Source organism: Dipteris shenzhenensis, chromosome 2 (genome assembly GCF_047967505.1).
Source record: "Dipteris shenzhenensis isolate YYH24624 ecotype China chromosome 2, Dip_SZ_1.0, whole genome shotgun sequence".
Lineage (NCBI taxonomy): Eukaryota > Viridiplantae > Streptophyta > Polypodiopsida > Gleicheniales > Dipteridaceae > Dipteris > Dipteris shenzhenensis.
Genome location: NC_141597.1, coordinates 16,980,793 through 17,002,131, shown reverse-complemented (window position 1 = coordinate 17,002,131; position 21,339 = coordinate 16,980,793). Strand labels below are relative to the sequence as shown.

The 21,339-nt window shown below is 46.6% G+C and overlaps 1 protein-coding gene across 1 annotated transcript; it reads right to left on the bottom strand.

Moving 5' to 3' along the window:
- Positions 1 to 627: 627 nt before the first annotated feature.
- Positions 628 to 21,112, bottom strand: LOC147904397 (protein TRANSPORT INHIBITOR RESPONSE 1-like). Its single transcript, XM_087386278.1, has 3 exons — positions 19,491 to 21,112; positions 18,144 to 18,636; positions 628 to 1,387 (listed from the first exon to the last, which is right to left on the bottom strand). Exons 1-3 carry the CDS (start codon positions 19,964 to 19,966, stop codon positions 647 to 649), a joined length of 1,710 nt encoding a protein of 569 aa, XP_087242404.1. The 5' UTR covers positions 19,967 to 21,112; the 3' UTR covers positions 628 to 646.
- Positions 21,113 to 21,339: the final 227 nt, after the last annotated feature.

The following is a 21,339-nucleotide window of genomic DNA, read 5'->3' as shown; positions in this document are numbered from 1 at the left end:
TAAAAGGAGGTAAACAATTGATAAGTCGTCATCAGATGAGGACTCATTGGGATGGCTCTGAAATGAGCGTCAATGCATGCAAAAACACACTGATGGTGAATATAACATTGGCCTTTATAACAGGTGAAAACAGTTCCATATTTTACTGCAAGAAATGGAATTGCAAGAACCAATAGAATAGAATAGAAATCTAAGTCCGTGAATGCCAGGGATGACGGGACCTGGAGCAACTGAGACAACTGAGAAGACCCCTTGGGATTGAATGCATACCATGGAGGCTACCTGTGCCTCTAGTGAACTGGCCGTAATGACAGGACTGCCGAAATTTAGATATGCTTTTGGATAAGGATAGAAGCCTTTGCTATATGTACCAATACCTAATATGCAGACGCTGAACTGTACCCTGAAAGTTCCCATGACATCAGCGTAAAGGCAAAGAATGGTTTCAATACTCATTTCTTGAGGTACACAGGCAAGACCTGAAGGTTGTGAGGTTAAGTTCTTTACGAGGGACCTCTAGTCTTGTGAAAGCTAATCACCCTCTTCCAACTGAAGGAGACAACAGATCAACAAAAGAATATATAAGATGTTTAAAACCATTTGTTTGACTTTGTTGTGTGATCAATGGGGAGCTACCTTTGCAAATTCAAAGTATTATGACAGATGGAGGCATGTCTTTTCTGGGCCCGACAGTAGACGGGTATACATACAAGGTCTGAACAAGATCTTCACTCCCCCTTTTTTTAATCACCTCAATAATCAGGCGAGGTTTCTGCCTATGCAATAAAGTGCAGGCTTGCATGGTTACTTTGCAATCTGACATCCATAAAGATCGCATAAACTCGTAGCGATGTATCCCTGAGAGAAGAGCCATATCTCCGAATGGGCTGTCCCTGATCTCAAGTTTACACAGATTTGTACACCCTTGAAGTACAGACTGCATTCCTACATCACTCCCTCCAGCAAATGCTACTGACAATCTTTCTAGCTTCTTTCCAAATGCCCCAATGTACTCAAATGCTTTATCTGTAAGTAAACCCGAAAGAGCCAGACGACGTAAATATATACAATCCCTCACAATGGCTCCAAATCCTTCATCCATTGGCTGACCAGTTGCGTGGTCTGGCTTTGATGGGTCCAAAATACAAAGGCGAAAACTTTCTAACTTTGGACAACTTCTTGCCATGGTTATTACAGCAGCATTTGTCATCTGCCCACAAAAGTACAGGATAGAAGTGAGGTTTGGACAACCCTCCGAAATGGATACAAGGCCCTCTTCAGACACACCTTGTCCTTCTCCCTCGCCAGGGTATACACGTAAATCCCTCAAGTCTTTGCATGCTGAAGCGAAAGCCTTCAGTCCCTTGTCCTCGACTGAGTCCAAAATCTGCAAAGAATTGGCTGCAGAAGTAAGCATGCCTACAACTCGAGCAGTTCAACAGAAACTTATTTCCCACCCAAAGCTACGGAGGAACTTTTATCTTCATAACATGTGGAATACAGAAATCTCTCACTATTCCACCCATATTAATATTGATAAGAGTTAAAGCACGGCACTGCAAGCCATACATAAGCAAGAACATCGATGAACAACTTGAAAACTCCAAGCACATCAACCCAATACCCAGACAAACATAATGTGTAAAAGCTTAAGGCCCCCTTAGGTGTTTCCATTTATCATTTAAGAGAACTTATGTAAAAAGAAGAGCCTTCCAATACATGCTAGTGACTCTGAGTCTCTACCTAGAACAATGACCATAGGAATCCCACACATTGGGTGCAGGGCTTGTGTGCTTATCATGTTAATTATGATTTTGCACAAAATCAAATGACAAACTTCCTGAATTCCTTGCCCTGGAGGCTGGTGGCAAAACAGTGAAAGTCCGTGTACATCTATCTGTTCGAACAGCTGCACCAGAACCTCAAGAGGGTAGAACAAGGCAAGCTATTACCCTTCAGAAACTATGAGTTTATCACAACTGAACAGTGGAAACCTTCTTGTGTGCACACCAAAGATGAGGCAAAAAAATATCTACATTTCATGAATGCCTTGTACTCTTAATCTGTGGGAACTGGAATCAGATGAAGCATGCAACAATGTTTACCAAAACTAAGACAATACAGAAAGCTTGCCCTAATAAAACAACTACCTATCAAGAGAGGCATAATCATCTCACATGGGTTAGTACCATTTCTTTTCCAAAGGACAGGACAACAAGGTACCAATCAAACGGATTTTTCTCTGTATTGCTTTCATGTAGGCTGATGTGGTGATACTCTCTCTTCAGACATACCTTGTAAAACATCTGAGCTAAATGAACCATTCCAAGGCGGTGTCAATTTACTGCATGGGAACTGACTCTACATTGTGTTCATGTCAAAAATGCAGTTTCCTACACACAACCTGATTGTGCTACCTAGAGTGCCAAAGCAGAGCGTTGCTCGTGAAGTTCTTTGTCAGAGGTATGCTATCCGAGAAGCAACTTCATAGACTTCATGAGATCACGCCAGAGTTGGGAGGCCCTTGGGAGCATAATGCTATGTGGATTTTTCTAGGATGAGGGCTACTCACTTGAGTAGGAGCTCAAAGGTCAGCAGCTATTCTCAAGGCGTGAAATGCAGTGCAAGAGACTTTTTCAGAGGCATCCCGCGCGAGGAGGCGGCAGTCCCTCCTTTTCAACGACCTTATTAGATTGGGCGCTAGGCACCCAGACACACCATTGCGGACATACCCAACCTCTCCTGTGGAGGTTTTGTTCAGTCTGTGCAACACAGTGGGAGAGTGGCGTTACCCCACTTGTTCAAAGATAGAGAATTCAAGGACTTAAAAGGAACCCAAACCATGCTCGAGGAGATTGAGAGTGCAATCTTTTAGGACTGGAGAGTAGTTGAGGAGCCACATGTTGCATAGGCTCTATCATGGCTTTGCTATTTACGAGACGTGATATCTTGCTTTTGGTGATGGATACTCAGGCCAGTTCTCATTCACATGTACGGTGCGGGATGGCGGCAAGATGTAGAGACAGGAAATCGGAATGGAGTACTTTGGAGGATGTACGCCGCAGAGAGTCAAGATAGCAGCTTAGTTTCGGAGGAGATGGTACATTTAGTGGGACCCAGGAGGGTGGTTTTGGAAAGACTCTTTCAGGATGCCCTGATATTCCTTTTTCCAGCTATTCAGTGAGATTGGACAGGAGGATCCAGATGGGAAGGATTGACGGCACACCAACAGTAGAAGTGCATTGGCACAGACAGGGACTCTCTGAGAGGTTTCTTGAGTATTTTAGCGCACGCTCTAGGACAGTTACAAGACAAGGAAGATCTCTCTCTTCCTTTGGTGTTGGAACATAAAGCCCTTGGCATTGGTTTGGTCGTCTTCTTGTTGCATGCTCACAATGTGGTTCCAGAGTAGTCTAGGAGGCACTACATTTGGCATTGCCTGCTGGCATAGGAGGTTTGGGGGAGAGCTTTGAGGATGGTCTTCATTGGGATTCCGGATGAGATGGTCGTGACCAGGGGAGCGGTGACCAGTTACAGAGAGAGGTCCTGCTTGTAGCTCAGGGGAGTTCATCCTTTAGATTAGTACGATAGGAGTTGAATTTCATCCATACTCCGGACTCCATAGAGACAGTGCGGACACCTAGACATTGCTTGGTACGGCCCTTTCCTTCATTTTTGGTATAATATGGCATTATAAACCACCGGAGTGGATATTTAGCCCTTTGTACGAGCAAATCCCCCATAGAGGGGGAATAACCTTGTGTCTTTCTTTTCTATTGTACCCTTCATTGGGGAGTCATATTTTCCTTGGTGTCTGTGTCAATAAGGAGTTTTTGGCTTGCCCCTGGCATGGCCTTATTAATGGTTCGTGAGTTAAGAAGCGAAATTCAATTTCCACTTTTTCATCCCCTTTCTCTCTTGTTGCTATTTTGGTCCCATGATTTTCTCCCTCTCTCTCTCTCTCTCTCTCTCTCTCTCTCCTTCCTTCTTTTGCTTCTTATTCTCTCTCTCTCTCTCTCTCTCTCTCTCTCTCTCAACTTTCAATTTGCCCGGGCAAGCCTGATGAATCCTGTTCAACTTGTTTGATAGAATGTTCTCTCTCTATGGGAAAAAAACCTACTAATAAACTGAAACTACGAGCAACATGAGCTAAAAGAAACTCGTAGCTCTCGTCGTATCCAGTGTCAGACATGAATAGTCGGGCCCTACTAGGGTCCCATAAGGAATCCTGGTGGCTTCACGACATGTGCAAGATGTGCCATGGGCGTCCTCAGCTCCTCTCCACCAGGTATACTTGTGGGCAATACAAAGCATCCTAATGTAAATACACTGCAATGACAGTACCCGAAATGGAGCAGGTGCTTATTATGGGACCTGTCTCTACTCCTGGGGTGCCTAAAAGAGTCTCCATCCCAACTCTCTCAGCCACCAATTCCCCATATGAAGAAATTGTGATCTCCTATTGATTGGGGCCATGAACCATGGTAGGTCTCATGAATATATATATAGTGGTCACCAGTCCCATAGATCCTTCTTAAGAGGACTTGAATACAATCATAAACCCTCCTACTCCAACATCACAACACCACCCAGCCCATACACATTGCATTACAGGTGGAGGATTAGTTCAGACCCACAGGAGCAGATATGCTTTCTACAGTAGGAAGTAAGGGAGCTCAGTCTTATGGTTGTGGCTCTCGGGAAAAAAGTAAAGGAGATGGAGAACAATGGCAAGCAAGAAATCATACAGGAAGTACTACAGATACACAGGGAAGCAGCACCTGCATCACAGTTGGTAACCAAAGTCCAGGACATGATTACCAATCAGGTCAAGTCGATAAAAGAGGAAATCTCAGCAACCAAACAAAAGTGAAGTATATGGAGAGGTACAAGAGTAGGAAAAAAGGGTTGCTAATGTTTGATGTCTACGCATTGGAGGACTACATGAGGGTTGGCATGAAGGGAGCCTGGTAGGAAATTTTCATAATATTATAGCAGCAACCCCTCAGATTGAGTGGACTTCAAGCCTCGAGGACATAACCATGGTGGCTCCTATTGGGATACAAGCTAAAATTGTGCTCAATGACAAGAAGGCAAGAACAAAGATTCTTATGAAACAAATAAGTTGAGAGGTACCAAGGTATGGATATAAGAGGAGATCACCCCAATTGAGCTCAAGATGAAGTCCACAAAACTTAAAAAAGTGAAGGGACGCTTGCAAAGGAGGAAAATGGGCTGTCTACAGAGATGGAAAAGCACGTATCAAAGACTTTAAATCCAAACCCAAGGACTCTCAGTCTTAAACTAATGTAATACAAACCAATCCAAACCCAAGGACTCTCAGTCTTAAACTAATGTAATACAAACCGATTATCTTACTTAGTATAACGAAGCTAATCTATAATAACATTGGGAGAGGTATATGCACTATCCAAAAGACTCCCGATGTTGGTGTTTACCCATTTTGTATATGTGCGCTTTGTCTCATAGTCCCGCGAAAGCTTCTAAAGACATCTCTCTCTCTCTCTCCCCCCCCCGTCTGCGACCGCTCCACCACCATTAGCCATCCGTCAGCCCCCGCTAGCTCCCCGCTCCACCTCCACTAGCCCTCCGTAGCTCCCCGTCAGCCCTCCGCTAACTTTGCGCTAGCCCTCCGTCAGCCTCCGCTCCACCCTCACTCGTCCTCTTTCGTAGCAACAGCAATGGTTTGAGGAGCAGCTCGCCTTTCTTTTCACACAACCCTAGGCTGGGCTGAACCCCTAGCCCAGCTTAGGGGTTAGCTTCAACAAAGGGGTTTTCTCATACTGATGCAAGCCAATATGAAGTTTCCCCAGACGAAGTTGTTCGTCTCTACCGCGACCAGCAAGCGTTCGTACTCCTCCGTTGCAACAACACCTAACCCCTATGCATTGACATTCAAAAGAAGGATTGGATCAGACCCACAGGAACAAATCTACTACCTACAACATGAAATTAGAGAGCCCCTAACTCTTCGAGGGAAAGGGCTCTTCTTTGGGATGGCAAGGTCCTTCAAAACAATACTATTCTTCTAGGCGACTTCAACATGGTAGAATCCCGCAGAGATAGGTGGAAAGGAATAGGAAACACTTGAAGGGGCAGGGAATTATCTTCCTGGAACGCTCTCAAGGATTCTGCTGTGCTTATTGATATCTCTACAGACACGTCCTTCACCTGGACTAACAACCAATCTGACCTTTTCCACAGGAAAGCAAGGATAGATAGGGCTTACTACTCAAGAGACATTGTAGATTCAGCTTTATGCTACAAGAGCGAAGCCCTTGTTTCGCTTCCCTTCTCTGACCATAAACCAATCCTAATTTCTTTGGATAAAAGCCAGGGCAGGAGAAGAAAGTCTTGGTTCAAAGCTAACCCATTCTTCTTTCGCTTACCACGTCCAGCAAAAGATAATTAGGATCTGGGAAAAAGCTTTTGATGGCACAGCAAGGCTACAGAAAGAACATGCATTTTTCTCAAAGCTATCAAAAAGCGAGCAGATATTGCTAGAGCTGACAAACGCAAACGACTTATCAAGATCCTGGAGGAGGACGAGTCAACTCAGGGACAGGAAAGGCTCAAAGCCTTCAGAGACAAGGTCAGAGTAGAAGCTGTCATTGAGGCAGCGCAATCCAAACTCTACACGAGAGAATGGTGGGTAGGAAAAGACGACAAACCCAATGAAGACATGTTTCGCTGCCTTAGGAAAAAACGGCCTCAAGAATCGATTGAGTCTCTGCGACACGAGGACTGCCTAGTTCACGATCCGAAAGAGATAGGGCAGATTGTCGCAGAGCACTTTCACAGAATACTTGGGGAACCAGAGATCCTTACTACGGAAAAAAGAAAAGCAAAAGAAAAATGCCGGATGGTCAGAAGGAGGATGATTCAACGGTTCGACTCCATCTTCTTGGACAAGGAGCTCTCCCTTGAAGAGTTAAAAGGCGCAGTCATTTCTATGGCAAAAGGCAAAACCCCTGGCGAAGATGGACTCCCAATTGAATTTTACCAAGTTTTTTGGGACATAATTGGCCCTCGTCTTCTCCTCTGGCAGGAATCCAAAGCGAAGGGGTTTCTTGAGCCACGGATCAACACAGGCATGATTAAGCTTATCCCCAAAGGTGGACCCAAGGAGGCTCTAAAGAATTGGAAACCACTTACTATGCTCAATACCAGCTACAAAATTTTCGCCGAAGCTCTAGCTATCAGGCTCAAATTCAAAGTGAAAGAATGGATAAGGGAAGAACAAAAAGGCTTCATTCAAGGCAGACACATTCTAGAGGCCATTATGACCCTATGGGAAGCCTTAGAGCATGCAGAAGAGACAAACCACGACATCTGCTTTCTAAAAGTAGATTTTGACAAAGCCTACAACAGAATGGAGTGGGGATTTGTACTGTCTTCTCTTCAAGAGATGGGAGCAGGACAAGGTTTTATTTCTTTCGTAGATACTCTCCTCAACCAGGCTAGAGCTAAGGTGAAAGTGAACGGATCAATCTCCCCCTCTTTCTCCCTTAAAAGATCTATTAGACAGGGTTGTCTCTTAGCTCCACTCCTTTTTGCCATTGGGGCTGATGCCCTGGGTTGGCTTATCAAGGATGAAGAAAACACAGAGGGATTCAGGTTGGCAATGGGGTTCAGATAGTTTGTCAACAATTCGCAGATGACATTAACCTCACTCCGTGCAACGACGATAGATCAATTGAAAGCATCCTAAAATGCTTGGACATCTTTTGTACAGCGTCGGGATCCAAAATCAACCATGAAAAAACAGGAGTTTTCGGTACTAAGGCTGCTCCTCCCCAAATCCTCATCGACAAAGGATGCAAGATCCTCAAGGAGGGAGAGGTTTTTTGTCTCCTCGGGATTCCAATGGGTTTCAGATGCACAATCAAAGACAGATGGGAATGGATCATGGACAAGCTAAGGGACAAAATCAACAGGTGGCAAGGCCTTCAACCGTCCCTAGCCAGGAGGAAATTTGTTCTAAATCACTACATTTACCCTTCCACCTTGTATTTTATAGCTTGCTTCCATCAAGAAAACATATTAATAAACTCAACCAGCTTTTTCGAACTTTCCTATTGGGGGGCTCCCTAGATCAGAATAAAAGCTCTAAGGTAAGATGGAACTTTTGCACTCTTCCTAAGGCCGAAGGGGGACTAGGGGTGGTAGATATTGAAAAATCCTCAATACGTTTTATGGCTCAATGGATTCAAAAAGCCTATCAAAAGCGTGAATCAGTTTGGGCTACCCTGATTTTTAAAAATCTGGGAAAAGTCAAACTGGACCGATGCAGACACTGGAAAGATATACCCATAGGATCTCTTCTTTTTGGTCAAGAAACCTGTGTTGCGAAAGGATCGGAACTGTAAAAGGGCATGTGGAGAGCTTGGGAAATTATGTGACCATAGATTAAGTGGAAGGGATTCTCTAGAAAAACAGGTACTTTCTACAATTAGGACTCAATCTAGTTTTCGGTTCTCTTCAGCTCTAACCTGCTAAGAGAAATCAACTTAAACCAGCCATCAGACTAAGTAAGAGAGGGATCAAGGTATGGGGAGATTTATGGGACCGTGGTCAAGGTAAGTCGCACAACGACAACTCTCTCTTGAACATGTACAGATTAACAGCTTTGACCTGCTCTTAGTCAAGGAACATCAGAGACTGTGGACTAGAGAAAACCTCCCATGGCTAGGCGGGCGGCTCCTTCCTACTACGAGGAAATTTAGGTGGGTGGGTCAACTTAATTTAACACCGATCCCTCTCATTCACAAGGGCCAGGAGGAAATGATCGCCAGACTCAACAAAATGTGGTTCAGGAGAGATGATGAGAGAACGTGGTCTCTAAGGTTTGCCAAGGTCTGGGACTGCAACGTCCCGGAGAAACACTCATGTCTTCTCTGGCTCATCCTCCACCGGGGTATCTGGACGGCCATCAGAGCCCAAAAGGTTGGCCACGGGAATGGATGGTGTAAACGGTGCAACAGAGTGCGGGAGGACATTCCGCATCTTTTTCTCAATTGTGTCTTCTCCAGAGAACTCTGGGACATAATTCATAGACGTCTTGCTCCCTTCCCCCTTAGCTACTCGGTTATCCTGCTTGGGGGCTCTCCTAATAGGGCCCCTCAGAACTAGAACGCCATCAGATCTGCAGCTCTCTCGTCAATCTGGATTCAAAGATGTAATAAGGTGTTTAATAATGTTTAATGGATACTAAAAGTTTATTTGAATCCTTATGCTTGACTAGAGGAACGAAGAGCTAATGTCAAAAAGCTCTGTCGGCTTCACAACCAAGCCCAGGATTGCTTATCTACTGAGGAGAGATTTGCAAATGAAGAAACCACTATGCGCTGGATCAAGCTATGGCGCTGACAGAACTTGTGGAAGCAGAAAAAGAAGAACTATTCCAGAGCAACCACACCCCAACCCCCTCTGTCACTCCGGATCCTCCCCCCCCCCCCTTGTCAGTACCTGTTTCCTTTGTGGACCCAGCCGTCATCCACCTTCCCTCGGCACCTGTGGTCACTCAATTGGTCACTCCCCCTTCCACCCGTCCCTTCAAGAGGCCTATTTCACGAGCGGACCCTTCCAGTGTATCTTATAAAGTCTGTCGGGAATCACTATCTACGGAAGAATTCATGGAGCAGCTGCGTAATCTTTTTGCTTCTCCTCCAGCCCTTTCTGTCCCCGCTCTTGCAGTTAAAGATGAACTGCTCTAAAGCAGGGATATTGTTCCTACTTATCATGCTATTGCTCCTGCTGAACCCGCTTCTGTTGAAGCTGGGGTGATCCGGACTATCTTACTCATTCTGGTTTTGCCCCTTCTTTAACTGGTCTTGATGCTGTCGATAAATCTCTGGGTGATCCGGCTCTTGCTCGTGCCGCTGTTTTTCCTTCTTCATCCGTTCCTGCTGTTCCCGGCCATGTATTTCCGTTTTTTGATGACCAAAGGATTTGTGTATGGCAGTAGACTTCCCCCTCTGAGAAGGTTCGTCTTGCTAATAGCTACTATAGACAGAGGTATATACACATTTGACATATTAATACAAACCCTCTTTTTTTTTCTTTGTGGGGGGGGATTAGAGAGCTCAAGCTTATGGTTGTAGCCCTTGGAAGAAAAGTGAAGGAGAAGGAGAGCAAGGGCAAGCAAGAGATTATTGCATAGGTTATGGAAAAATGCTAGCACATCCCCACCAACACCAACACTCGTTTCTACGGTCAAAGAGATGATCAAGACTCGGGTTAGCTCAGCCAAGGAAGAGATGGCTATTGTGGCCAGCAATAAAATTAATAAAGCAGATGTCTATGCAGAAGTTGAAGAGCAGGGAGGAAGTAGTACATAACAAGAAAATACTACGCATTGGGGGGTTGCCCAAAGATTGCTGTAGCAGCTCTAGTGAGGATGTAGCTCTCACAGAAGATGAGAAAATAATATGCCTCAAGAAGAATATACCTCAAATTGAATGGAATGAATACCACATTAGCTACATCGCTCAAAAGCGAACACAAGTGCAGGTTTATTTCAATGAAAGGATAGAGAGAGCCAATATCCTCCGACATGCAAATAAGCTGAAGGGTACAAAGATATGGATATCTGAGGAGCTCACTCCGACTCAGCTCAAACAAAGGAATAGTGAACTCACCAAAGTCAAGGATGCATGTAAAGCTGGAAAATGGGCAGTCTACCGAGATGGAATAGCATTAATCCGAGATTTCAAAATATCCTCAGTTTTAAACTGATGTAATGAAGGCCATCCTAATATAGGACTATAACTTAGAATTGTGCAAGCTGAGTTGCCATGTGCACTCCTCGGCCCTCTTTGGTTTATCCAGATGATGTAAGGATTTATGTTTTGCACTTTGTCCCATAAGCATGTGAGGCTTTTTGCGGGCGTTAATCTCTCTCTCTCTCTCTCTCTCTCTCTCTCTACACACACACACACACACACACACACATATATATATATAGTTTAATAGTGGTCACCATTTGTAGCATGCAACAGTTATTGAATCGTGTAATCACAGCAAGACCTTGTTTAAACCTTTAGCAAGTAATTAGCGTTATGCACCATAGAGAGAGAAAGGAAAAGAGGATACACAGAGAATAGAGACGACAACCGATTGGGTCCCTGTACCCACTAAGGGCCCCCTCCCCTAATCAGGAGAGAATTTGCTTTAATACTTGGAGAAAATAACACTCTTCGAGAGAGCATGGAAACATTCTAAAGAGTACACTGTGTACATGTATTGCAGACCCAACGACCTGAGAGGCAACTCCAACAAATACCGAGACCTTGATGCTGTCCACATTGACAATGTAGGGCACTTCTGCAAGGCAAGGAAGAGGCTTGTGCTGTCTACTGGCATGCAGGGTTACTACGTGAGTGAGAGAGTGAACGCTTAGAGTAATAAAAGCTAAGAGAGAGCTGACATACGACTGAGAGGTAGAGCTGAGAAGTGAGCTGTGCAAACTGCAAAAGAGAACTTCAAAGAACTGATGAAACAGTACCCAAACATTTGCTGGTCCAAATCCCCAACTGTTGTGCTGCGTAGACACCTTCCAAAAAGGCTGAACTGAGGGCCAAGGGCTGAGGCTGATCAGGGCCAGATCTGAAGTGTTCAAGGGCTGCACAAGGGGCTGGAAGGGAGCTGTAGGAGTGGCTGAAGGCAGGGAAACTGGATGAGAAATGAGGGCAGCAGCCCCCCTTTATATGGGGGGCTGTAGGCTGAGCCAACCAGCCCCAAGGGCACAGGGCAGCCTATAAAGGCAGCCCTTCCCCAGCCCATTCTTCCTCATTGTCTCAGCATTGAGGGGGCCCTTCTAGGGCCCTATCCTAGGCTGAGACCTAGACCTACCTAGAATCCTAAGACGGAAACACTAACCTACTATTCTGCAATGGGTACCAATGAACAAGGACTGATCTTCTGACTTGACCTAAGGCTGAGAGACTGACCTACGTAGCTTGTGCCTGACTGTCCCGGGACAAGGGCTCACAAAGGGGTCACCTATTAGGGAACTATAATGCACTTGCCGATGTAGCTAGTGTGTCGCATTGCACCCAAGTGCAGGGGTGCATGTGACACTAGTCACATAGATCCTAAGGGTCTCAAGAGGACTTTAATACAATCATATTCATATCATATTGAGTGAGAGAGAGAGAGAGAGAGAGAGAGAGAGATGATATGATATGATACGATTGTATTAAAGTCCTCTTGAGACCCTCCAGATCTATGGGACTAGTGACCACTATTAAACTAAATAGTGGTCCATTACAACCGTTTGAATAAAAATTCTCCCAAATCTTTCTACATTGTGAGTATTTGCGGGACTATTTTTTGTGCTAGTCCGAGAATTTTGCCACGATGTTCCAAGATTTCTTTTAAGTAGCTTCCAAACTTGTGGGCTGGCTGTTCCAATAGATTCTTTACATTACATCGATTGTTTTCATGATTCTCCCTTATGTGTGCATATGGTCGACATTTTAAGAGCACATGCTGCTCATCTTCTACCTCCCCTGTAGGGCAGATTTTTGCATATCGTCACCTCTCTTGGGATCTTGGGTCTATCCATCTACCCTTCTCCACTTCTAGATCATGTGAGCTGGTCCTTATTTTGCATATTAAATTCCTTTTGAATATTGAGATGTCCTCCCCAAGATATTTCTGCATTGCATAGCTGTCCATCGGGTTGATTTTCCAGTTGTAGAACTGGAATTTTTTCCTAGATCGTGCCATATTTTCTGTATCATTTTCAGCATCACTAAGTCCCTGATTTCACCTGATTCTTCAGGTATATCATCCACCTTTATCCCCCATAGTTCCATCCACTCTCCCCATCTTTGTACCGGCTCGTGGTCTTAGTGGCTTCCATTGCTTTGTGTTGTATCATAACAGCCAGGAACCTTTCCCCAAAGCCCATGGCCTGGATCACATCTATTATGTATCCCCATTCCACCCAGTCATATGCCTTGTCAAAATCAATGTTCAACAGAATGATTTCTTCCTTGTTGTTCCAGGCATGCTCCAAGGCAGATATGACAATCAAAACGTTGTCTTGAATGTGTCTACCCTTGACGAAGCCATACTGTTGGCTCGAGACTACCTTTGGGACAATATTGGCAATTCTTGCTGCCACCATCTTGGCTATCAGTTTATATGACACATTCAGCAAAGACAGGGGTCTCCAATCCCCGAATTTCTCTGTGGGAAATCTCTTGGGGATCAGCCTGATCAGCCCCTTGTTTACTTTGGGGGAGATGGATTCCCTTTCCCACGTAGCGTTGGCCATTCTGACAAAAGGACCTCTAATAGTGTCCCAAAGAGCCAGGTATACTTCAGCTGACAGGCCATCCGGGCCTGGAGCTTTGTTCTTCTTCAACTAGAGAAGTGTTGCGTCTGCCTCCTCAACTGTAAATGGCCGACCAAGTGCCTGCATTTCATCCTCAGTGACTTTCTGGTCTATGCATTCAATCAGCATTTTCCTCGCTTCCAGCTTGCCTCTTGTCTTGAATTCTGCTGCCCCCAAGATAGCCTCTAGGGAGGATGTGATATGCTGTGTGATATCTTCCTGCTCTGTAAGCCAGCAATCGTCCTGGTCTGTGATCCTGCATATGTTGTCCCTTGCTTTGTCTGTTTTCAGAGAAGAGGGAGCATCCCCTAGCGCCAACCATCTGGCTGAGGACCGGATCCTCGCCCCTTCTGCTTTTTGCAGTTCCACCTGCTTAAGGGTAGCTTCACAGTGCTGCACCTCCTTCAGTTCCTGGGCATCCAATGTGTCCCGCTGCCTCAGCTCCCTTAACTTCTCCCTTGCTTCCGAATCCATTACTCTTGTATTCCTGGCGCGAGCTTTCCCTAACTCCCTTGCTGTTCGGATAACAGCAGCTATTCCTTTGTCAAAAGCAGCTATCGGGTCAATCTCCCCACCTGCACTTTGCTTCCAAGCATCCGCCAACCTCTTGCAGCTGTCTTCATCAAGGAGCGAGGTATTAAGCTTAAAAATTTGCTTCCCTTTTTTCAATGGTTTACTGCCAGCCACAAAAGAGACTAGACAGGGCATGTGGTCGGACACGGTCTGAGACCGATCCACCATTCCCTTCCAAGGTGGGCATACCCAGGAGGCTCCACTACTGAACCAACAGAGATCTAGCAGCGCCGACTGCATACTCAATCCCCTCCTTCTGAACCAGGTCGGTCTGGTATCGAGCATGCCCAGATGGCGCGCCTCCACCATGGCATTCCGCTCCTCCATCGTCGCCCAAGCTCTGCTCCGAGTTTCAGCATGATTAAAGTCTCCCACAACTACGAACTGTGCGCACAGGTCATGTTCACACATCCATTCCCAGAAGTCCTCACATTCCCTTGCATCTGTGGGAGTATACACCAAAACTATGTCTAGGGGCTCCCCTTCAACTTCAATGCGGATGCCAACCGCTGAACCAGCTGGGTGTGCAAGCACCTTGGCTGCCCTTAGCTCCTTGCTGCAGAGGACCACAGAGCTCCCAGCTCCTTTCTTCTTGCATGAAAAGAAAACATCAAAGCCCTTGAAGAGGGCCGCCAAGAACGAAGCCTCTTCCTCACACAGTTTTATTTCCTGCAAACAAACAATGTTAACATTCCACTGTCTGATTTTTTCTGCCAATACCCATCTCTTGGCTCTCAGACCGAGCCCATGCATATTCCATGACAGCATCTTAACCAGCATGATCAACCGAGTAGTTGGAGGACCCCAATACATCAAAATAATTCTGCCTTCCGGCCTTGTTCTTCCTGCCATTCGACTTCGTTGCTCCGCTCTCCTTCTGAGAGTTTTTCTTGAAGCTACGCATATCATCTTCCGACAGGCCCAATCTCTGAGGCAGCACCATCTGGTTTGCTGCAGCAGAGGGGCCAAGTGGGGGCGCCTTCTTGGACTGTGCTGTCCCCGATCCTAAAGGAGGTTTCTGGGGAGCCTTTTCCTTGAAGCGGGCCTCCAGCGGAGCCTCCATGGAGTTGGGGGCAAGTATCTCCGTAGCTTGGGCAACCAGCTCAGGCATCTTCTCCACCTGCATGTCCTTCGGTCAACTCTCCTCCTGTTGCTTCTTTTCCTAAGTGTTTCTCCGGAGGCACTGTCTCGCGAAATGCCCGATCTCCTTGCATGCAAAGCATGCATTAGGAAATGGGCTGAAGCGAACCTGAATTCGCACAGGTTCGAAGTCACCCGTTTCCAATTCCACCACTTCCGGTGGTTTCTGGGTGATATCCCAGAGGATACAAACCCTCGGGACTGGGTTGGTCTCCACTGAGCACGGGGGGGGGGGGGAGCAAAAATGACCTGACCGAGTTCTCTAGCAACTTCCGGAACCACCGATCTGAGCATGAACGGGAGAGCAGGGAACGTGACCCAGACCGGGCATACATTCTGCAACTCCGTGGCTGGGTCGAAGTCAGCGTGATAGGCCACAGCATATCCAACTGAGCCATAAAATGGGATGCTCCCCCTGTCCAATACTTCCTCCACCAGCTCGGCCGATCGCAAGCGCAATAGGTAGAAGCCTTTGCCAACGTATGCAATGGAAATGATGCCATATCTCCGCATATTGGGGCGTGCTCTCCATCTCTCCAGGTCGGCCTCTAAGTAAGTCTTCCCCATGAAATAAACGAAAAGCCCCTTCTCGCAGAGCTCGGCATATTCTCATAGAATCGCATTACTAGAAACCGATGCCTTGAACACCACAGCATCTTCTGGCACCTCCAGAACGAGCTTCCCCAGTCCACTGGAAATTTCTTCTGACAAACCTTGCAGGGTGTGTCTATTGTCCTCCACAAGGTCCATGTCGTCCTCTGAGTCCTCCTCTTGCTTGCCGGGAGTTCTCGAGCCTTGATCATCTTTCGCACGCTTTGCTGCTGGAGAGCCAGTCGGAGACCTAGTATTCATGGGTGTTGGCGCCGTGCCGCCCCTCGGCGGCAGGGAGCTTGGGGACATATCCACTTTCCCTCCGTAAAACCTGGACGGAAAAAATCATTGACCAAACTCGACCAGTTTTCGGGTAACTGCAGCGCAGTGCAATCAAGAATGCTTGGAAAGACGGCATTGGGCTGTTAGCATGGAAAGGCAGGCCCACAGCGAACGCTGACTTCTCCCTTAGACTGTCAATATGGTGGCAAGTGGCATGGCCAGGAGGGGGCTGCTATGCTATAGGAAAGGAGGCTACGGCAGGGGGGCTGTATGCCAAGGGCCGTCATACATGGGAGGATGTTTGGGATCCTCTTTCGGAGGACTGGCTGACGATGCAACAGATGACTGAAGTTCAGGATGACCTTGGAGGAAGCACGACTAGTGGGAGAATTCATTCTCGGTATCCCACAGGACTGGCCTACCAATATTCAGCCCTCAGATGGGTCTGTTGCTGAAGAATGGGAATGGGGAGCTGCTGTCCCACTGGACAAAATGACTCTGAAGACGCTTGACAAGATGATGGCTTACAAGGAGAATTGGCATCTGAGGCTGAATGAGAGATGGCATCTGAGGCTGAATGAGAGATGGCTAAGGGACGATCTGGAACTCACGTGGAGGGGAAGATTCTCACGAGTCTGGAAAGCCACTCCATTCAACAAAATCAACTTCTTTCTCTGGAGGATTGTGGGAGGTCACTTCCCTATTGGCAGCCACGTACCATGGCTACAGGTGGACGATCGATGCAAATTTTGCAAGGCCTCTGCAGAGACTCTCACCCACCTGTTCTGGGGCTGCCCTTGGGTCCGAAATGTGTGGGGGCTTATCAGGTCAAAGTGTGCTAAGAGCTTCGGAATGGAGTACATATCCAAAGGTGCTGCCATCTTTGGAGCGGACCTTGGCACAGATATGTCTGTCCTATGGGATATCATTAGATATGCTACTCTTCACAGGATCTGGACTGCCCGATATGAGGCATCGATTACCAGTCCTAATGTTTTTGATCTACCATGTAAAAAGGCTACTTTGGAGATTGTATTACAGGTTGGCTGGTTAGTGGCGTGTTGGCCTGATAAAGTTGCTAGAGGTCGCTTACAGAGCACTTTGTATGAGATATTTTTCGGGAATTTTTAAGTAATACAAGAGCAAAACACTTTCAATTAAAAGAAAAGAGCTCAAGAGAGGGCAGCAAGCATCTGGTGTACTACAGCCAAGGACGGTCACCAGAAACTGAGATATGAATGGCAAAGGCTCTGTTAGGATTCCTGTATGCCTTGCAAAAGTTTCTCATTGGGATGCCCTAAGAGGGCCCTTATATAGGGCTGGGAGGGCACAGACTAGGCCGACCTGGTCTGTAGATCTGGCTGATCCAGGGTCTGTTTCATCTGACCTAAAAGACCAGCCTGTCAACCATAAAAGGGAGACTGGTCAGCCATCTGTTCTGGCCTATAAACTGCCCATGGCAGGGCCTTATGCAGCCCTCCACATGCATACAAAAACTGCTGCAAGTGCGGCCTACAGGCACCTGCTGCCTCCCTCAGACTAAGGCCTGCCGCACCCATCCAAACCCTGATTCATAAATCTACCACCCCCAGATCTATTGCCCCCTGTCCTCCTCATATCCAGGTGGGCAGTGATCTCCATCCCGAGGATAGGAGTTCTCCATTTCATGATTTTGTAACCTACGGTTTGGGGCCAGTGTTTCCCTTCCCATTCCTTTTTCATTGCTGAGATGTAATACATTTTATTTCAAGATTCAAAGGGGCTGGGGACCTGAAAATAGGGACGTGTAGCTTTCAGAGTCTCAGAACTTACCAAGGGCACATCCGAAACACTTGCGAAACATCATTCGGAGGCATCGACCAATTGGTTGCTATGCATTTCCATGTTGAAAAGACTATTACCAAGGACTCTCTTGTGTGGTTTTGTGAGGATGAGCTCCACTGTTTTTTGGGAAGTTGTATAGAACTAGACTAAGCACGATTGAAACACTAGTAAAGTCTTCGATTTTATATATAATACGTGTGACGTAGTATGAATACATATACGTGAAAACACAAGCAGTCACAAGCACTATGGCACTGTGCAAATCCAGGAACATAAACGATAAGCGAGCAATCATTAAGAAAAAATAAATCAATTTACGCTTTAGATGGGCTATTGAACCCTGATAAGAGCAGGGACAAGCACTTACCCACAGGCGTTGAAGATTCTGGCATTGACTAGCAAGTTCAGCCAACTCCGTGTCATTTACGACTGTGTAGCTCAGATTCAAAGAAATCAAGTTTTTGCACACTGGGTAGATGATCGGTAGATGACCTGGTGCCAACTCCCAGAACCCTGACAAAGACGTTAGATAACTGCAGTTGCTGAAAGAAGTCTGTAACCTTACTAAGTCTTCAGACATGATCTGTTGCGAGAAAGAGCCAGTCCCAAGCTCAACTAACTGGGTCGCTCTACAAAGCAGCCCCTGGAGCTGTACTAATGATATTGACCTGTTCAATTTGAGGGTTTTGAGAACGGTACACCTGTTGACAAGGCTTTCTAGAGCCTCAAAATCCAGTTCACTCTGTACGGTCTCAAGATTAAGTGACACAAGCGAAGTGCACGCCTCTGGAAAGCAATCCAACCAAGATCCGGATAAGTCAACCACTTTATTCTCTGTGAGATCGAGACATCTCAATAACCTGCCAAACGTCCAAAAAACTTCAAGCATAAGCAGGAAGGTTATACCTCATGCAGGGAAAAGAGAACATCTGCTTTCCATACCCAATAACCACAAGCTTTCTCTTAATGCATTCAAACTTCGTCTAACAGAGGGTGTCATGGTTTCGAAACAAATGAATTCAGCCAATGAAATATGGAGATATGTAAAGATAATGTGCAGATTACAATAACCGAAATGAAGAGACCAACGACATATAATCTTGTATCACAAATGTGAGGGGGTGATGTGTAACAGTACACCAGTGACCACCATACAGGCTTCAAATCGCTCGTGCCTGATGAATTCACCGTTGTCACCAAGAAACAATTGTCATAATCTTTAACAATTTCAGGCAGTTAAGATAGCCATATTGTAGGACGTTGTGAAACATTGAACTAAGAACCATCAAATCCACCCAGATAAAGCAAACAATCACCAATTATGATCAATCTGTGATCAAATAGATAAAACAAACGCACATTCAGAATCACACGTTTATCAATTTGCTTCAAATCGCTCGTGCCTGATGAATTCACAGTTGTCACCAAGAAATAAGTGTTATAATCTTTAACAATTTCAGGCAGTTGAGATAGCCAGATTGTAGGACGTTGTGAAACATTGAACTAAGAACCATCGTATGAGCAAATCCACCCAGATAAAGCAAACAATCACCAATAATGATCAATCTGTGATCAATAGATAAAACAAACGCACATTCAGAATCACACACGTTTTATCAATTTGCGCATGAACATCGGTTGAACGATTTCCTCGACGACGATTATCTACTTAGGAAAGCTCAGAAAGAGCCTAGTCGTAAACAACATGACGTACTTGCAATGTCTGGCAATGAAGGCAAGCCCTTCCGCGCTGAAGCCATCACAAGTGGTAAGGGCCAAACTCTTGAAGTTGGTGAGATGGTGCGCAATTCTTCCCAGGCTCTCGTCACATACAGTCATACGCTTGAGTCGGAGTTCTTCAAGAGAGGGGCAAGATTCACAGAAGGCAAGAATCCAAGGAAGAGCATGCGCTCCCCAGTTACTGGGCAGAAGGTCGAAATCATCGAAGCGAGGCTTGCCTTTGAGGGTGACTGAGGTGAGCTTTGGGAAACGCTTGGTGACCCTTTCCGGCGACACTGCATAGCAGTTACCAATGAAGACATGACGTCTGCTGTCTGCTTCCACCCTGCACCAGGCTTTGCATACGAGCGACACATTGTTCCGATCCTTGGTTGATGTGACGAACTTCAAGACATGCTCCAGCACGTCTTCTAAGAACGAAGAGGTTGACTCTTCCTCTCTTCCTCTCATATACGCGTTAGCCCGAAGATTTCTGCTGTCGTTCCTTCCTGGATGGCGATTGGGATGAGGCTCTGGTGTTGAGTAGTAGAGTACTGCTTAAGAGGAAAGCAGCATCGTCTTGATTTTTGTGAGGATCGCAGCAAGCTTGAGGAGCTTCAATTCCTCTGATTTTTGCATCGATGGTTCGGCAGATGCCACAGAGGAAAGCAGGATCGCGCTGACGATTGAGACGATCCGCTGTTGCGTCGTTAGCTGACTTTAGGCGGAGCGATCATCGATGATGCTCGCTTTGACTGTGTTCTTGATTGAGGATCTTCAATTCCACCAACCTTGCGTCGCTGCTTCGGCAGATGCCGCAGAGGAAAAAGCAGGATCGTGCTGACGATTGTGACGAATCTGACGATCCCAGCTGCGTCGCTAGCTGACTTCGGCGGAGCGATGATGCTCGCTTTGACTGTGTTCCTGAGAGCCTAGGACGCTCGGCAAAGATTATTCTTATTCAGACCACGAGAGCTTCGTCCAAACTGCACGGAGTGACGGAGCTTGCTGCTCAAGGCCGTTGAGTACGCTTCGCGCACTGTTTGGAGATGCTACTTCGCTTCACCATGGCGTTGTACACCATAATGGGCAACGCCAATTCCGAACGAAAGTGCTCGCTCGACTGGTCCTCACTGCTACCTCGCCACCAACGAGCTTGCTAAAGCGTCATTCGCCAGCCACGAATGGTACTGAAGCGCAGTTAGCGTCCTCTGTCGGCATGAGCGAAGCTCCGCGACGATTGGAAGCCAAGCAACCAACCCAAACAGAGAAAAGACGGCAACATGGTAAAGAGTGCAATGCAGCGCGATGGGCAAGATGCTTTCTGAGCGGCGGCAGCTTGCCGAGCGCTGGGGCAGCAGGATTTTACGACACAGCAGCACGGAAGGATCAGAGGAGCTGGAAACTATGGCAGCAGCAGCTCCTCCTGAGTCTCGAAGCTGGCGATATTGGAGGCTTGCGAGGACCACGACGAAGGACACACAGTGCGTAAAGCGAGGATAAGCACGCAAGAGGGCGCCATAGCCAAAGCTCGAAAGCTAGCTCAAAAGCTCGATCTTGCCGCCATAGCCAAAGCCGGACAGCTCGATGTTACCGCCATAGCCAAGCTTGAGCAAGAAGTGGATGAGGGGGATGAAGAGATGGCTTTCTGCCATAGCCATCGTCCATCACTGCTCCACCTACAGTCGCCATGTCCTCGCGTCTTTCTTTCTCTTGCACTGCTCTGAGGTCCGACCTGCTTCTGCAGAGCCATCCTGGCGATGGCGATGGCGATGGAGGTGTGAGTTCGACCCTCTTCTGGCAAGTCGTCCTCGTCCCTGCTGCCGTGATGATTGATGGACACT

Coding starts and splice junctions, on each gene's coding strand:
- LOC147904397 (XM_087386278.1), bottom strand. CDS start 19,966: ATGAGAGGAAGAGAGGAAGAGTCAACCTCTTCGTTCTTAGAAGACGTG. Junction 18,637..19,490: donor TTCATTGCCAGACATTGCAA/GTACGTCATGTT, acceptor GACGTTTGGCAG/GTTATTGAGATGTCTCGATC. Junction 1,388..18,143: donor AGAATCTTCAACGCCTGTGG/GTAAGTGCTTGT, acceptor AATTCTTTGCAG/ATTTTGGACTCAGTCGAGGA.